This window comes from Hyperoodon ampullatus (assembly GCF_949752795.1).
Source record: "Hyperoodon ampullatus genome assembly, chromosome: 5".
Classification (NCBI taxonomy): Eukaryota; Metazoa; Chordata; class Mammalia; order Artiodactyla; family Ziphiidae; genus Hyperoodon; species Hyperoodon ampullatus.
In genome coordinates this window covers 97731730-97744627 of record NC_136918.1, presented here as the reverse complement: position 1 = coordinate 97744627, position 12898 = coordinate 97731730, and the positions used below count along the sequence as shown (strand labels likewise).

Here is a 12898-nt window from a genome sequence, read left to right as displayed (position 1 = left end):
ATGGTTAATGTTACAAAAAAATTCAATCGATGGATAAAACTGACAATGCTTAATTGGCTGTCATCACACAATACATACACCCCAGAGCCAGAACCTGAAATACCAGTTAGCTGGGGCCAGTTTCCTGTAAAAAGACAATCTTCATAGATTGCTTACTTATCAAAATCTCTGCTGTTTTAATGTGGAGGAGGGTTAATTTGCCTAGTAATAATTCTTCTAACAAATGATCATAGAGTGTTGCATAAATACACTTTTGCAGCATAGGAGGGTTAGACAAAATAGAAAGTAATCAGTTGCTTTATCAGTCTTTCTTTTTCCCCCACAAGAGATAGGTTTTGGCCAGTATTAATGGTAATGGCTATTATTAATTCTGCTTGCTGCTTAGGCTACAGCTATAAAATACAACTTGATTTTTTTTTCTCAAAGAAAGTAGGCTTATTTGCTTACTTAAGATTTGGGCTGTAACATAAGAAAAATCATGGAAGAATTATAAGAGACCTGATATTACCTAGCCAAATTACTAGTGTCAACAGGAATTGTGTTAATTTATATTAAGAAAAAGAAAAAAGGGGAGATTTCAAGCTATGCCTGAAGATTCATGGCATGAATTCTTAGAAAGATTATTTTATAAAAACTGCTATGATAAAACTTGATATAACAGTAAAACCTGACAATTACATTTTGTTTATGCATGAGTCTTGGGTATCGTATCTATCATGAAAATTTCAGACATTTCTTCTAATAAACTAAATGATAAGAAATAATTATACTATCCTTTAACTTCATATTGTTCTCTATAATCATTTTACTGTTGCCAACATTATTAAAAACACCATCCACATTAAGTTTATCACCTATTGTTTTGTTGTCATGTTGGGATTGCTGAGCCTGGGAGTGCTGGGATATAGTCTGTGGAAAATCTTCATACACAGCTTCTTCTAACCATGGAAAACAAATGACTGCAAGATACCAGTGAGACCTGTTGAAAAGAAATATAATCTTAATAACACAAAATCTAAACAATGTAGAAGAATACGTTCTAGAACTATAGCTGAGAAGGTGGGTAAAACAAACATCAATTTTGAAGAAGTCCACTGTAGTATCTGAACACGCATTCCAAAACTAATTTAAAAAGCACTAAGACTTCTTAGGGTAAAATCTGAGTAAGTCAAACTTATTTACTTTTATATTAGTGTTTCCTGTTGAGAATCTGCTTTAATAAACAAACAAAGAGACTTATAGCATCACCTTTTTTCTGTTAGTGCTTAAAGAGCTTGTTCTCTTAAATATTTGAAAATTTATCCTAAAAGCTTTTGATTTTTTTGTTTAGAAAATCTTTTCTTGAGTCCCACCTCAAAATAAACTGAATGTCTAAGCCATTATAGTCTTGTGGGCATTTGTCATTTTTTCTTCCCACTATTTACAATATAAGTACTGTCAAACCAAAATCCAAGATAAACTCATTATTTTAGCTACTTCTTTAGAAAAAAATTAAAAATAATACCTGGATTTATCTACCCATACTTTTTACTGATTATTAATCTAAAAATGCACAAAGTATTTTTCTGCACTCTCTGATTTTTTTTTTAATAATCTGAAATACTCACGACTCATTTACAGGCACAAAGATGTAATCTTTATTAAAGATGTTTATGTGACGAGTCCATGTTCTTACTCTCTTATGTCTTCTCTGAGCCATTCTGGGAACAAAAAGATAGACATATTTGATAGATAAAAAATTAAAAATTTAAGATAAGGATTTCAGGGGTCTTTTTTATACACTGAAAAATGCTAGCTTTAGTTTATTTAACCATCTTCTTCAAGGTACATAATATTTAACAGACTAGGAAATTATCTCATGTTATTAACTCCTGGCTGTTTTTAAATATGATCACTATTTATAAACAATAAAGTTTATTGTTTAGATAAACAATAAAATGCTTTACAGATTCCAAAAGTGTCTCAGCAACTGAATATAAATAGCTATACCTATTTATTCTATTTAGTTCCACCTGGGCTGATATAAAATATTATCATTAAACCTTAACAGAATTGTCTAAATGTTATATCTGTGATAAGGGAGGTGTTAAAACTTAATGGAAGAGGAGGGATGAGGTATATAGTCTTAGATTTTTAAAGATGAGACTCATCTCCCTTTATTTCATTTATAAGAATATTATAGGACAATGAGTTAAGCATACCCACTATCCATCCTTTATTTCTTTGACAAATATTTATTAGGTTCCTAAGAACAAATAATGAAAATCACTCACACTACCCTAAAAGGATTTACAAAATAATGAAGGCAGAAAAAAACTACAACAAATAATTAAAATATAAGTGTCATAAAGGATACAAAGGAATTATGGTGATGGCATCTAGGAAAAACATGAAGAAAGGGGTTGGGACACATGAATAAAAATTCCTTTTCTTTACCTCATTAGGGAAGTTAAAGAAGGAAGATATCAAACCAAATTTGGATGTCAAAAAGGATTCTAGGAAAGGGATAGCATTTCACAGTGGCATAAAGGAGATGGTGATATGTGACTTCTGGCTCAGTCCCACGAAGGACCTCTTTTTAGTCAGAAAATTAAACAAACCATTAAGTTCTTATACATTTACATACCAAGTAACACAAGAAACAGACGTCTTTGCCCTATCCTTGTCCAAGTGAATATCTAACCAAACTCACAGGAGTAGACATTGGGAGCAAGATGGGGCTAAAAGATGTGGTAGGAATTAGTCACTATGCAAAAGATAAACTTCATAAAATAATGAGTCATATGTTTACCAAATTTTCTTATTTCAAAATGACCCAACCATTACAATGATTATAAATTATTATTTTTACCTAGTGCAGAGTCTCTTAATTTGTTTTCCATCTGAAAGATCTTAAGGATAGACACCTGGTTTTCTTTTGTCTTGTTATGTTGCTGTTTGATAGATTTCCTGATTCTGCTAACCTTAGTTGATTGGGAATACATTAGATATTGGATGGGGTAAGGATGACAGGAGAGAATACAGGGGCCGCAATATAATCGCTTATTCTCTGTTCCTAACTGTATGGAAAATCCTCAACTAATGTCTAACAGTTCTCTCCCCATTCAATAACATACATTATTATCTTTTATTTTGAGTTCCTAGTATGTTCTAAGAACTGATGAGCAAAATGCACCAGGCATAGAGTAGAAAATAAGACAGATGAAGTCCCTGACCTCATGGAGCTTGTATTTTAGAATAAGAAACAGAAAATGAACAAACAAACAAAAAAATGATTAGAGATCATGTTGTAAAATAAATTAAAAAGTGCCAGAAGAAGAAATTTCTGTCAAAAAACGAAAGAGCTTAAGCATATTTGAAAACTGAAAGGAGGTAGGCTGAGCTGAAGTGTGGTAAATGAGGGGAGAGAATGCTGTGAGATGAATTTAGGGACATGGACAGAAGCAGATCTTGCAGGATCTCAGTAATGACTTTGTGAATCATTTAGTCTGCTATTTCCTAACACTAGTAGTTTGAGTTTCCTGTAGGATTTATTGGCCATAAATTATGCTTTGTATCCCTTGTCACTTTGCTTCTGGGTTCTTTTTTTTTTTTTAACCGATGCAGGGATTCTTTGTGTGAATACTAATTGTATACATATCAGGCTAAGCATTAGTATGAGTACTTGTGTGTGTGTATATGTATGTATGTGTTCATATGTATATGTGTATGTGTGTATATAAATATATATTATGCATAAGATACATATAAGATCTATCTCACACTGGAAGATGCCACTCATCTAACTCAGTTTTGTATTATGTTTATATATGATCATTCATACAACATCTAAATTTTTTCTAATTTTTTAATTAAAAAAATTTTTTTTAATACAGCAGAATCTACCTTTTCATTTCCTCAGTTTCTACGTGGGTATGCCAAATGCATAATCTCCACACTGACTAGTAATCTTAAAACAAAATGTGGGATTAAGTGCATGGTGCCAACCATCTGTTTCTATACTCATAAAATAGAAGAGGAGGGCATCAGAAATGTTAAATATCAAATTTATTTAATAAATCTTCCCCTTCCATATATCCCTCTCCATTAACCCTGATTATCAGGAATATTTTCAGACTGTGATTTTCTCCTTAGTTGACCCTGGCAGGCCTTGTCTACCAACACAAACTCCAAATCCACAAAGACACTCAAAATATAGATGACTACACATCCCAGTTTGTCTAGGGCAGCCCCAGTATACATGGGTTGCCCAGTGTAGCTATTAATAGAGCCTCCTTTTATTCTCAAGTGTCCCAATTTAGGCCATAAATTATATAGTTGCAATACTAAAAATAACAGACAAAGCTTGAACTTTGAAACTGGAAAGCTATATCTAACTTCGGATAACTTATCTAACTTCTTTAAGCTTCAATTCATAACAATAATGGCATTATGTCATAAGACTACTGTAGAATCAAACAAAATAACTTTATGTTCACTGCCATGGCTCCAAGCAGGTACTCAATAAATGTTAATACTCTCTCTATTCCTATCCTCCTTCTCCAACAATACAACAAATTCAGACAGTTTACCCATTTAATCACCTTCTTACTTGCTTATTATTCCTATTATTTTAAAGGGATGAAACAGCTCTCACAGCCATTTTTTCAAAGGCAGTCCAGTACAACAAAAACATCTCTGGATTAGAGGTTAAAAGATAAAGATTTAAGTACCAACCAGTTCTGTCACTTACCAGAGTTCTGCCAATCTTTATTGGCCTGCTTCCTCATTTGAAAAATGCCTTACATACCTAAAAGCACTGTTATGGGAAGAAATAATGTACAAAAATGTACCTTGTAAAGTGGTAGACAAATGCTTACATTAACTTTTAAAAAAATAAAAACTCTTAATTTTATCATGGGCCTACCATATAGATTATCACATGAATTGTTAGGGGCAGGGAGAGGGATGAAGTGGCTCCAGGCTCACAACTATCCAAGTTACTGCTAAGATACAAAAATTACTCCTTCCTCCTTTTTGCCTAGCCCCATCCACTGCTCTATAGGTTTTAGAATTAATCAAAAAAATACCTGGACAGAAATTCAGCTGAATTGTGGGAACATGGTATTTTTATAATGTTACATCAGTTTAATTAAATAGTAGTATGTTAGTGAGGGTCCAACCAGGAAAACATAAACCTCCCTATATATTTAAGACAGATAAAATGTAATGCAAATAATTGGCTACAGTGATGATAGAAAAAGCGCCATGCCACAAAAGGCAATCAGTGAGGCAACCAGAGCTTAGCATAGTAGGATAATGCTACACCCTTATGCTGAAGGGCAAAGTGAAGAAGTAGTACCTCCAAATGGAAGCTGGAGCTCTATCAGGTCTGTCCAGTGAAAGAAGGACCCACAGAGGAACTAGAACCACTACCAGAATAACTGCCCAAGGCAAAGAGGGTAAGGAAGAAACATCCTGACTTCTTCTTTCCTTGCCTCCCAACCTCCAATATCCCCCACAGAACATGCAATTGGAAATGCAACCTGTAAGAGTCAGCCTCCCTGTGATAGGGAACAGAACAGTGGAAGGGTAAGAAATGCCTCTCAGAGCAAACAGGCCCAGCACCTGCAAAAGTGGTAATACTGTTCACTCTAGGAAATACTGTAAGAAGTTATTTCGCTAAGTCCATCAAAATAGTATGTTTTCCTCTTTAAACTTAAGTACACTGAAAGACTGACTTACGAAAGATTTGGATTATCTTCTGTTAAATTATTTTCCTTTCTTGTCAAGCATTTGTAGAAAAAGCTACTAAAAATGTGACTTCGTTCAACAAGTTCATCTGACACCTTCTCCAATATAAGATACCTGCAAAGTAACAACACCACAAAAGTAAATTATTTTTAGATTTTATCCGGTCTTCCTCCAATTATCTGTGTTCAGAAAATCTTCATTTTTATGTTCTATTAGAGTCAAAGCAATCTTGCAGTTTGCTCTGATTTCAGCTTTTTTTTGTTCTTTAGTTACCTCACCTTCTATCAAGATCAATTAAAGCAGAAATTTTCCACATATTCATTTACTTAACAAATATTTCTCAAATTCCTAATATGTGCCAAGTACCATATTTATACTAGCGACATAAAATGAGAGGGGGCAAAAAAAGTTCCTGCCCCCGTAGAGCTTACAATCCAGAAGAGTGATGGTACAAGGAAATATTAATCAAATCATCATGCAATCAAATACAAAATGGAAACCACGACGTTCCTAAATAAATCTAGAGAAATTTTAATAACTCTGAGACATGACTAATCTCTAAATCCTTAGTCCATTTCTTTACTAAAACAATTCTTCAACACAAGTTTATAATTCAATCACTTAGTGATTAAATCTCTCATAATTAGAGAACTCTACTATTAATAGTTTATAAAGGTTAATAGTTTATAAAGGTTCAAAATGATCTTGGAATTGCTTTTAAAAAAAAACATAAAAGACAAACACAACCCGAATTTTTTTTTAATGTGGTTATGTGGAGGGTATACTATGTGGAAGGCGACACAAAGAATGCTTTTGGTGTGCTGCAAGTGTTCTTTACCTTAATCTGAATGGCGATAACAGGGGTACACACATATGTGAACATTCATGAGCTATACACTTAAAATTTGTGTACTTTTCTATTTGAAAGTTATTCATCAATATTAAAAATAAATAGAAAGTAGTTTAAAAAATAAAGTAGAATCCCCTCTGAAAAGAAGTCAAAGAGTCAGAGATACAGGCAGTTCAGTGAAAAGGAAGTATAGAAAAATACTCTTAGAACTGAATTTGAAATAAAATTTTATTAGTTAATTCCAATAAAACATATCAAAATTAACATCAAAGATGATCCAATTCATCTCACAAAATATAAATTTGACACTATTTAGGAATACAAAAATAAGTAAGATATAAGATGCTCAACCTTTAGAAGGAAAATAATCATAATGCTACCCAATAACTTTAAAATAGGGCAAAATATTATATGAACCATAAAAGAGATACAAATAAGGTATTATGAGAGTTAATAATATCTGTTTAAAATCAGGAAAAGTTTTCAAGAAGGTAACCCTTGTGAGAAACCTTGATAGAGGAATAAAATTTCAACAGGTTAAGATAAAAAGAATATTCCACGAAGCAAGAGTAACACAGAATTAAGGCAAAAGAGTGAATAAGGATGGGCTTTGTTTAGTAAACTGTTTATAATTCAGTTTTGCTGGACTATGTAATAGGTGCAGGGTTATAAGTAGATGGCAGAAAAGACAAATTAGTGTCATATTATCAAGACACTCAAATGCCTGACTGTGTTTGAACTCATTTTGACAGGTAGTGAGAAATTAATAAAAGTTTCTAGTGAGAATTGCATTCGTGGAGTAAAGAATAATAATGGTGGTAATAATATACTTAACAGATAGGAAAACAGAGACAAAGGATATAGGAGACTGTTTTAAAAGAATAACAATTTATGTAAGATAAGTAGTACTAAAAAGATCATGATGACAGAAGAAAGAGAATAAATAAATTTGAGAGACCGAATCTACTACTCAGGCAACTGAGTATGTAGAGAAGGAAGGGAGGGTGAAGAGTCAATAATAATGAAAACTTTACTCCCAGCCAAGATGGAATAATAGGGATCAGATTTACACTACTATTTGAAACAAGCAAAAAATCAGACAAAACACATGAAACAATAGTTTTTAAAACACTGGACATCAGGCAACAAAGAACAGTGACCCTTGAGAAATGGTGAGCTCTGTAACTGCCTCAGCTTACTGCCTTGATAAGTTTCCAGGCTGCAGCACAGAAAGGAATAACCCAGGTGGAATATGGCAGATTCCTTGAGTTGAGGAGATGCTGAGAGTCAGGAGAGACTAAGGCAGCGAGAGTTTGCAGATCAGAATACTGCAAAAGAAAAAGCACTATAGACAGAGAACTCCAGACATCTGCAGAGAGTCCTCCTCAAGAATTTAGCAGAATATTGATCACTGCATGTACGTAAGGAAAATACCTAAGACTGGGGAAAGAACTATCTGAAAAAAGTAGAGGGAATGGTACCCAGCATTCACGCAGGTTGTGGGAATACTGCCTGCTGCTACCAGCCAGGCTGGAAAACCTCATTATTCATGAAGCACAGAGTACAGTATTCAGAAGGGTCTTTCCTCAATAGTGGGGATTAATTTGTTGGTCTTGCTTAACAAATCTTAAAAAGCAAGATCTTTAAAAGCATCAAACTGTTTCCAAATAATCTGTCTCAAAACACAATTCAAGAATATTTATAGGAATATACCAGCACCAGTAAAAAAATCACCAGACATGCAAAGAAGAAAAAAAAAAATACCACTCATTATGAAGAGAAAAATCAGTCAATTGAAACCAACCCAGAACTGACAAGGACGCTAGAATAAGTAGAAAAAGACATTAAAACAGTTGTTATATAATAATTATATTCCATATGTTCAAAAAGTTAGAGACATGAAAGATATAAAAAAGACCCAAACAGAATTTCTAGAGATTAAATCTACAATGTCCAAGATGAAGAGTAGATAATAACGTGAGATTTTTGAGCCTATCCTTAGTAGAATAAGGATAGCACTATTAGTAAAACGATAGGGCTGAATAATATGATAATAATAAATTGGTTTGGGAAGGGTCAGTGAAATAATTAGGAGACATCTTGAAATGTTAGAAATGTAGGTATAGGGATAGAGTACAAAACAAGGGCTAGAGACAAATTACCGCTGCATGAAAGTTTCTTTCTTACACATTCCTTCAGCTTGGCTATATAAAAAGTTGAAAACTATTTTTTTTTTTTTTTTTTTTTTTTTTTGCAGTACGTGGGCCTCTCACTGTTGTGGCCTCTCCCGTTGCGGAGCACAGGCTCCGGACGCGCAGGCTCAGCGGCCATGACTCACGGGCCCAGACGCTCCGCGGCATGTGGGATCTTCCTGGACTGGGGCACGAACCTGTGTCCCCTGCATCGGCAGGCGGGCTCTCAACCACTGCGCCACCAGGGAAGCCCGAAAACTATTTTTAATGGAATAGTAATATGGATTTTTTAAATGACAGTTAACTTTTACAGCACTTAAAGACACAATAGAGAACTACAGAGTTGTTTCTTTCTGGTTCCCAAAGTGGTCTGAATTATATAAGTACTTCCTTCACTATAATAATACTATAGTCCAAGAAGTATTAATCAGGGACTTCCCTGGTGGCGCAGTGGTTAAGAATCTGCCTGCCAATGCAAGGGACATGGGTTCGAGCCCTGGTCCGGGAAGATCCCACATGCCATGGAGCAACTAAGACCATGCACCACAACTACTGAGCCTGTGTTCTAGAGCCTGTGAGCCACAACTCCTGAGCCTGCATGCCACAACTACTGAAGCCAATGCACCTAGACCCCATGTTCTGCAACAAGAGAAGCCACCGCAATGAGAAGCCCGCACACTGTAACGAAGAGTAGCCTCCGCTCACCGCAACTAGAGAAAGCCCACGCACAATAACGAAGACCCAACACAGCCAAAAATAAATAAATAAAATCTAAAAAGAAGTATCAATCAATAGCAAGCAAAAACAGAAACAAACAAAACAAAACAACAGTAACTCTTCTGAAGTATATAGTATCTATGGGAAGTAAAGGAATGAAACTGAATTAGTCAACACCAGAAAACTTTGGTAGACAAAAATTTTCAAATCTGAAATTTTGGCAGGTTATTTTTAGCTAGAGTTAAAATACTTCAGAGATAAGGATATTTAATATTCACATCAAAACCTGTAAAACAAATGACAAGATCATTTATCATTGTACTTACTTAAGGTAGAAATCAATGATTACATCATTAAGAAACTCTCCTTCTTCTAAGCACTCCAGATCTTCATTAGTTACTCCTAAGCCCCCTTTAGTAGGTGGTGGAGGATATACAATCAACCTTAAAAAGTAAAAATAAAATTAAAATATACTAATATTGAAAACTCTAGTGTCAAAGGGATTTGTTATATAGGACAATAACAGGGCAGTAGTATTCAATAACTAAAATGTGTAGGGTAAAAAATATTTGACATGATACAAGCAATTATATTTTCCTTCCTTTGTTTTCACAAGCTACTAATAGTACTCTCATTGAGTATCTTTTCATTTCCAATCCTTCCCATGTGGGCTAGTCTCAGTATTTGTCTAATCAATAGGTTATCTCACAGTCAATTACAATACAGTTGAGGATGTCTCTCTTCTGTACAATTTTTAACTTTCAACAAACTGAAGTAATAAACCATAGAAGATTCTCCTACACTCCAGTTTCCAATGCTAAGTTTGAATCCCCAAGACTAAAAGAGTCAACAGTCAAAAACAATGCTCTCCTACTGGTGGCTAGTCTACACCAGCAGGTGGACAATGAAGAATTACCATGGGAGCTTAGGAGGCAACTTTCTCATAAAAAAGTGCTTATGATGCATAAGTTAAAGAGAACATAAAGGATATAAATAGAGCACAAACAGAAAGAAATGGAAAACAAAATGACAACTAATTGGCATTATTCCTTTGGCATCCTCTCTTAAAGCTCAGAGATAAGAGCAGTGTGAGTTCTGACTATAATCTTGGAACAGACAGGGTGGTACTCATTGCACAAATATAGTCAATAATAAAGGTATAATATGTACTTGTTGAACTAGAAAGATTCGAGAAGATAAGAATCATCTGCAGTTGATTTAATCTTGGTAACCATGGCACCTAAATCAAATAACACAGGAAAATTTTAAGTGCTAAAACGAAAGTTACTATTTTACTGGCTATTTCCCTATCCTGTGCTTTCCTTTTTTTTTCTTTTTTTTAACAGAGAAAAGGTATCTTGTAGAGGAACAGAAATCACTCTCAAGTGCACAAACTCCCTTATGCTGCCTTACCACCATGAGAAGACACATAAAAGACGAAATATGAACAAAGAAGTAACTTCTGAAAGGGAAGTTCTGATAAAGTACCCTAAATTGAGGCACACATTAATAAGCAATTTCACTTTTCCTATTATATATTCAGATACGGAATATATAATCTTAAAAACCATACACTTCTATTCAAATATTTTCAATAAATGCTTTAATCTTATCACATTTGACATCTTGGCTACCATTTCTGTCTTATTAACATAAAACTAAATGATAGTTTTCTTAATAATTTAACTTTTTAATAATTATTTCTATTATTAACTGTCAGCAAGAAAGTAAAACTCAAAACATTTAAAAAGGAAAAGTACTTAAAATCAGCAATGTAAATGAAAACTACTAATTTGCCCACCTATTACAAACGGGATATGACACAGTACATACTTCTGAACAGGTCCAGTGTGCCTCACTTCTCGCCATTCTTCATCTGGATTCGATGTAATAGAAAGTGAGTAGCAACCACTACTTTGCTTCTGCAGTAAGGTGTAAGTAGGCTTGGCTGTATCTGTATTTGAGGGCTAACAGAAAATGGCAAAGAAAAAGGTCTTATACGTGCATAAACACATATTAACTCTCAAAAGGACAAAGTCAAAAGTTAGACTGGTAAGAGAAAATGTGACTAAAAGAAATATTGATACATACCAATGAGTTATATATATACTCTTAGAATTTCTATAAAGATATAACTAAATACAAAATAATACTTTGGATCAAAAGATACTATACAATGATCAAAGTTTAACCTGAAGTGCTACTTACAGGCCTGGCTTTATAATTAACTTAGGAATCTGAAAACAGTGTTCATTTTGTTCAAAATGAACAAAAGAGGTGATAAATAGTAGGAAAAAATTTAAACGAGAGACTGAGAAGAGTTTATAAGAACATAAATTGATATTTTATTATTAAATGGAAAACTATGATACAAATTTGTATATACAATGTAATTACCAGGCAAAAATTTTACAACATTATGCAAAAGACAGTGGTGAAGTCTTACATCTTGACTTCCACTAATGTGGCTTTCTACAGACCTTTAAAAAAACAGATTAGCCCCAGACCAAACCCACATGAGTGTGTGTGTGTGTGCGTGTGTGCACAAGCCCATGTCACAGCAAACTTAATAAACGCTTTTCTTTCTAGAGGTATTTGGCAGAGATACACAAGCCACATGTATATTAGCAACCTCCTATAAAAATAAACACAGCATTTTAAAATTTACCATTAATTGTTTCAAGATACTTTTAGACTTACATTGATAAAAGAATTGCAAAAAACAAAGAAGCCTCTAACAGATCCCCCTAATATTAACATCTTTTTAAACCACAGTACAATTATTAAAACTAAGAAATTAATGTTGGTATGATACTATAAACTAAACTACAAACTCTATTCTGATTTTACTAGTTTTTCTGCTAACAAATTTCTTTTGTTTCAGGATCCTACAATGCCTCAATCTTTCCTTGTCTTTCATGACCTTGATATTTTTTAAGACTGTTGGCCAGTTACTTTGTAACTGGGTTTGTCTGATTTTTCTCACAATTAGACTGAGGTTATACAATATTGAGAAGGAACAACACAGAAATGATGTACTCTTCTCCGTGCATGATGTGACAGGTACATTAGGTCAATATATCTTATTACTGGTAACGTTAACTTCGATCACTTGGGTTGAGGTGATGTCTGCAACGTTTTTCCACTGTAAAGTTACTGCAGTGGAGAAAAAAAAGTTACTTCTTTTTTGTAATTAATTAATATTTGGGGTGAGAGATTGATATTGTGCACATAACCTGTTTTACCTTAAGTTTTCATCCATTAAATTTAGCATCCCTCCGTGGACCTTACCTGCAACAATCATAACTATGATTTTTCTAGAGGTGGTTTTATATTTCTCTTGTTCCTTTTACATTTATTAATTGCAACACTTTTCTAAGAAAGAATTGTCCCTTACCCACCTTTT

General features: G+C 33.8%; 1 protein-coding gene across 3 annotated transcripts in view; it reads right to left on the bottom strand.

Annotated features, from left to right (window-relative positions):
• SENP7 (SUMO specific peptidase 7) overlaps positions 1-12898 on the bottom strand; it is a gene marked incomplete at both ends in the record, with an annotated part of 159029 nt that overhangs the window by 5101 nt on the left and 141030 nt on the right. For all 3 annotated transcript variants that reach the window (XM_079704829.1, XM_079704830.1, XM_079704831.1), the window contains 5 exons: positions 855-979; positions 1608-1700; positions 5725-5847; positions 9819-9935; positions 11326-11459. In XM_079704829.1, coding sequence (XP_079560955.1) covers positions 855-979; positions 1608-1700; positions 5725-5847; positions 9819-9935; positions 11326-11459 — 592 coding nt within the window. The remainder of the gene's footprint in view (positions 1-854; positions 980-1607; positions 1701-5724; positions 5848-9818; positions 9936-11325; positions 11460-12898) is intronic.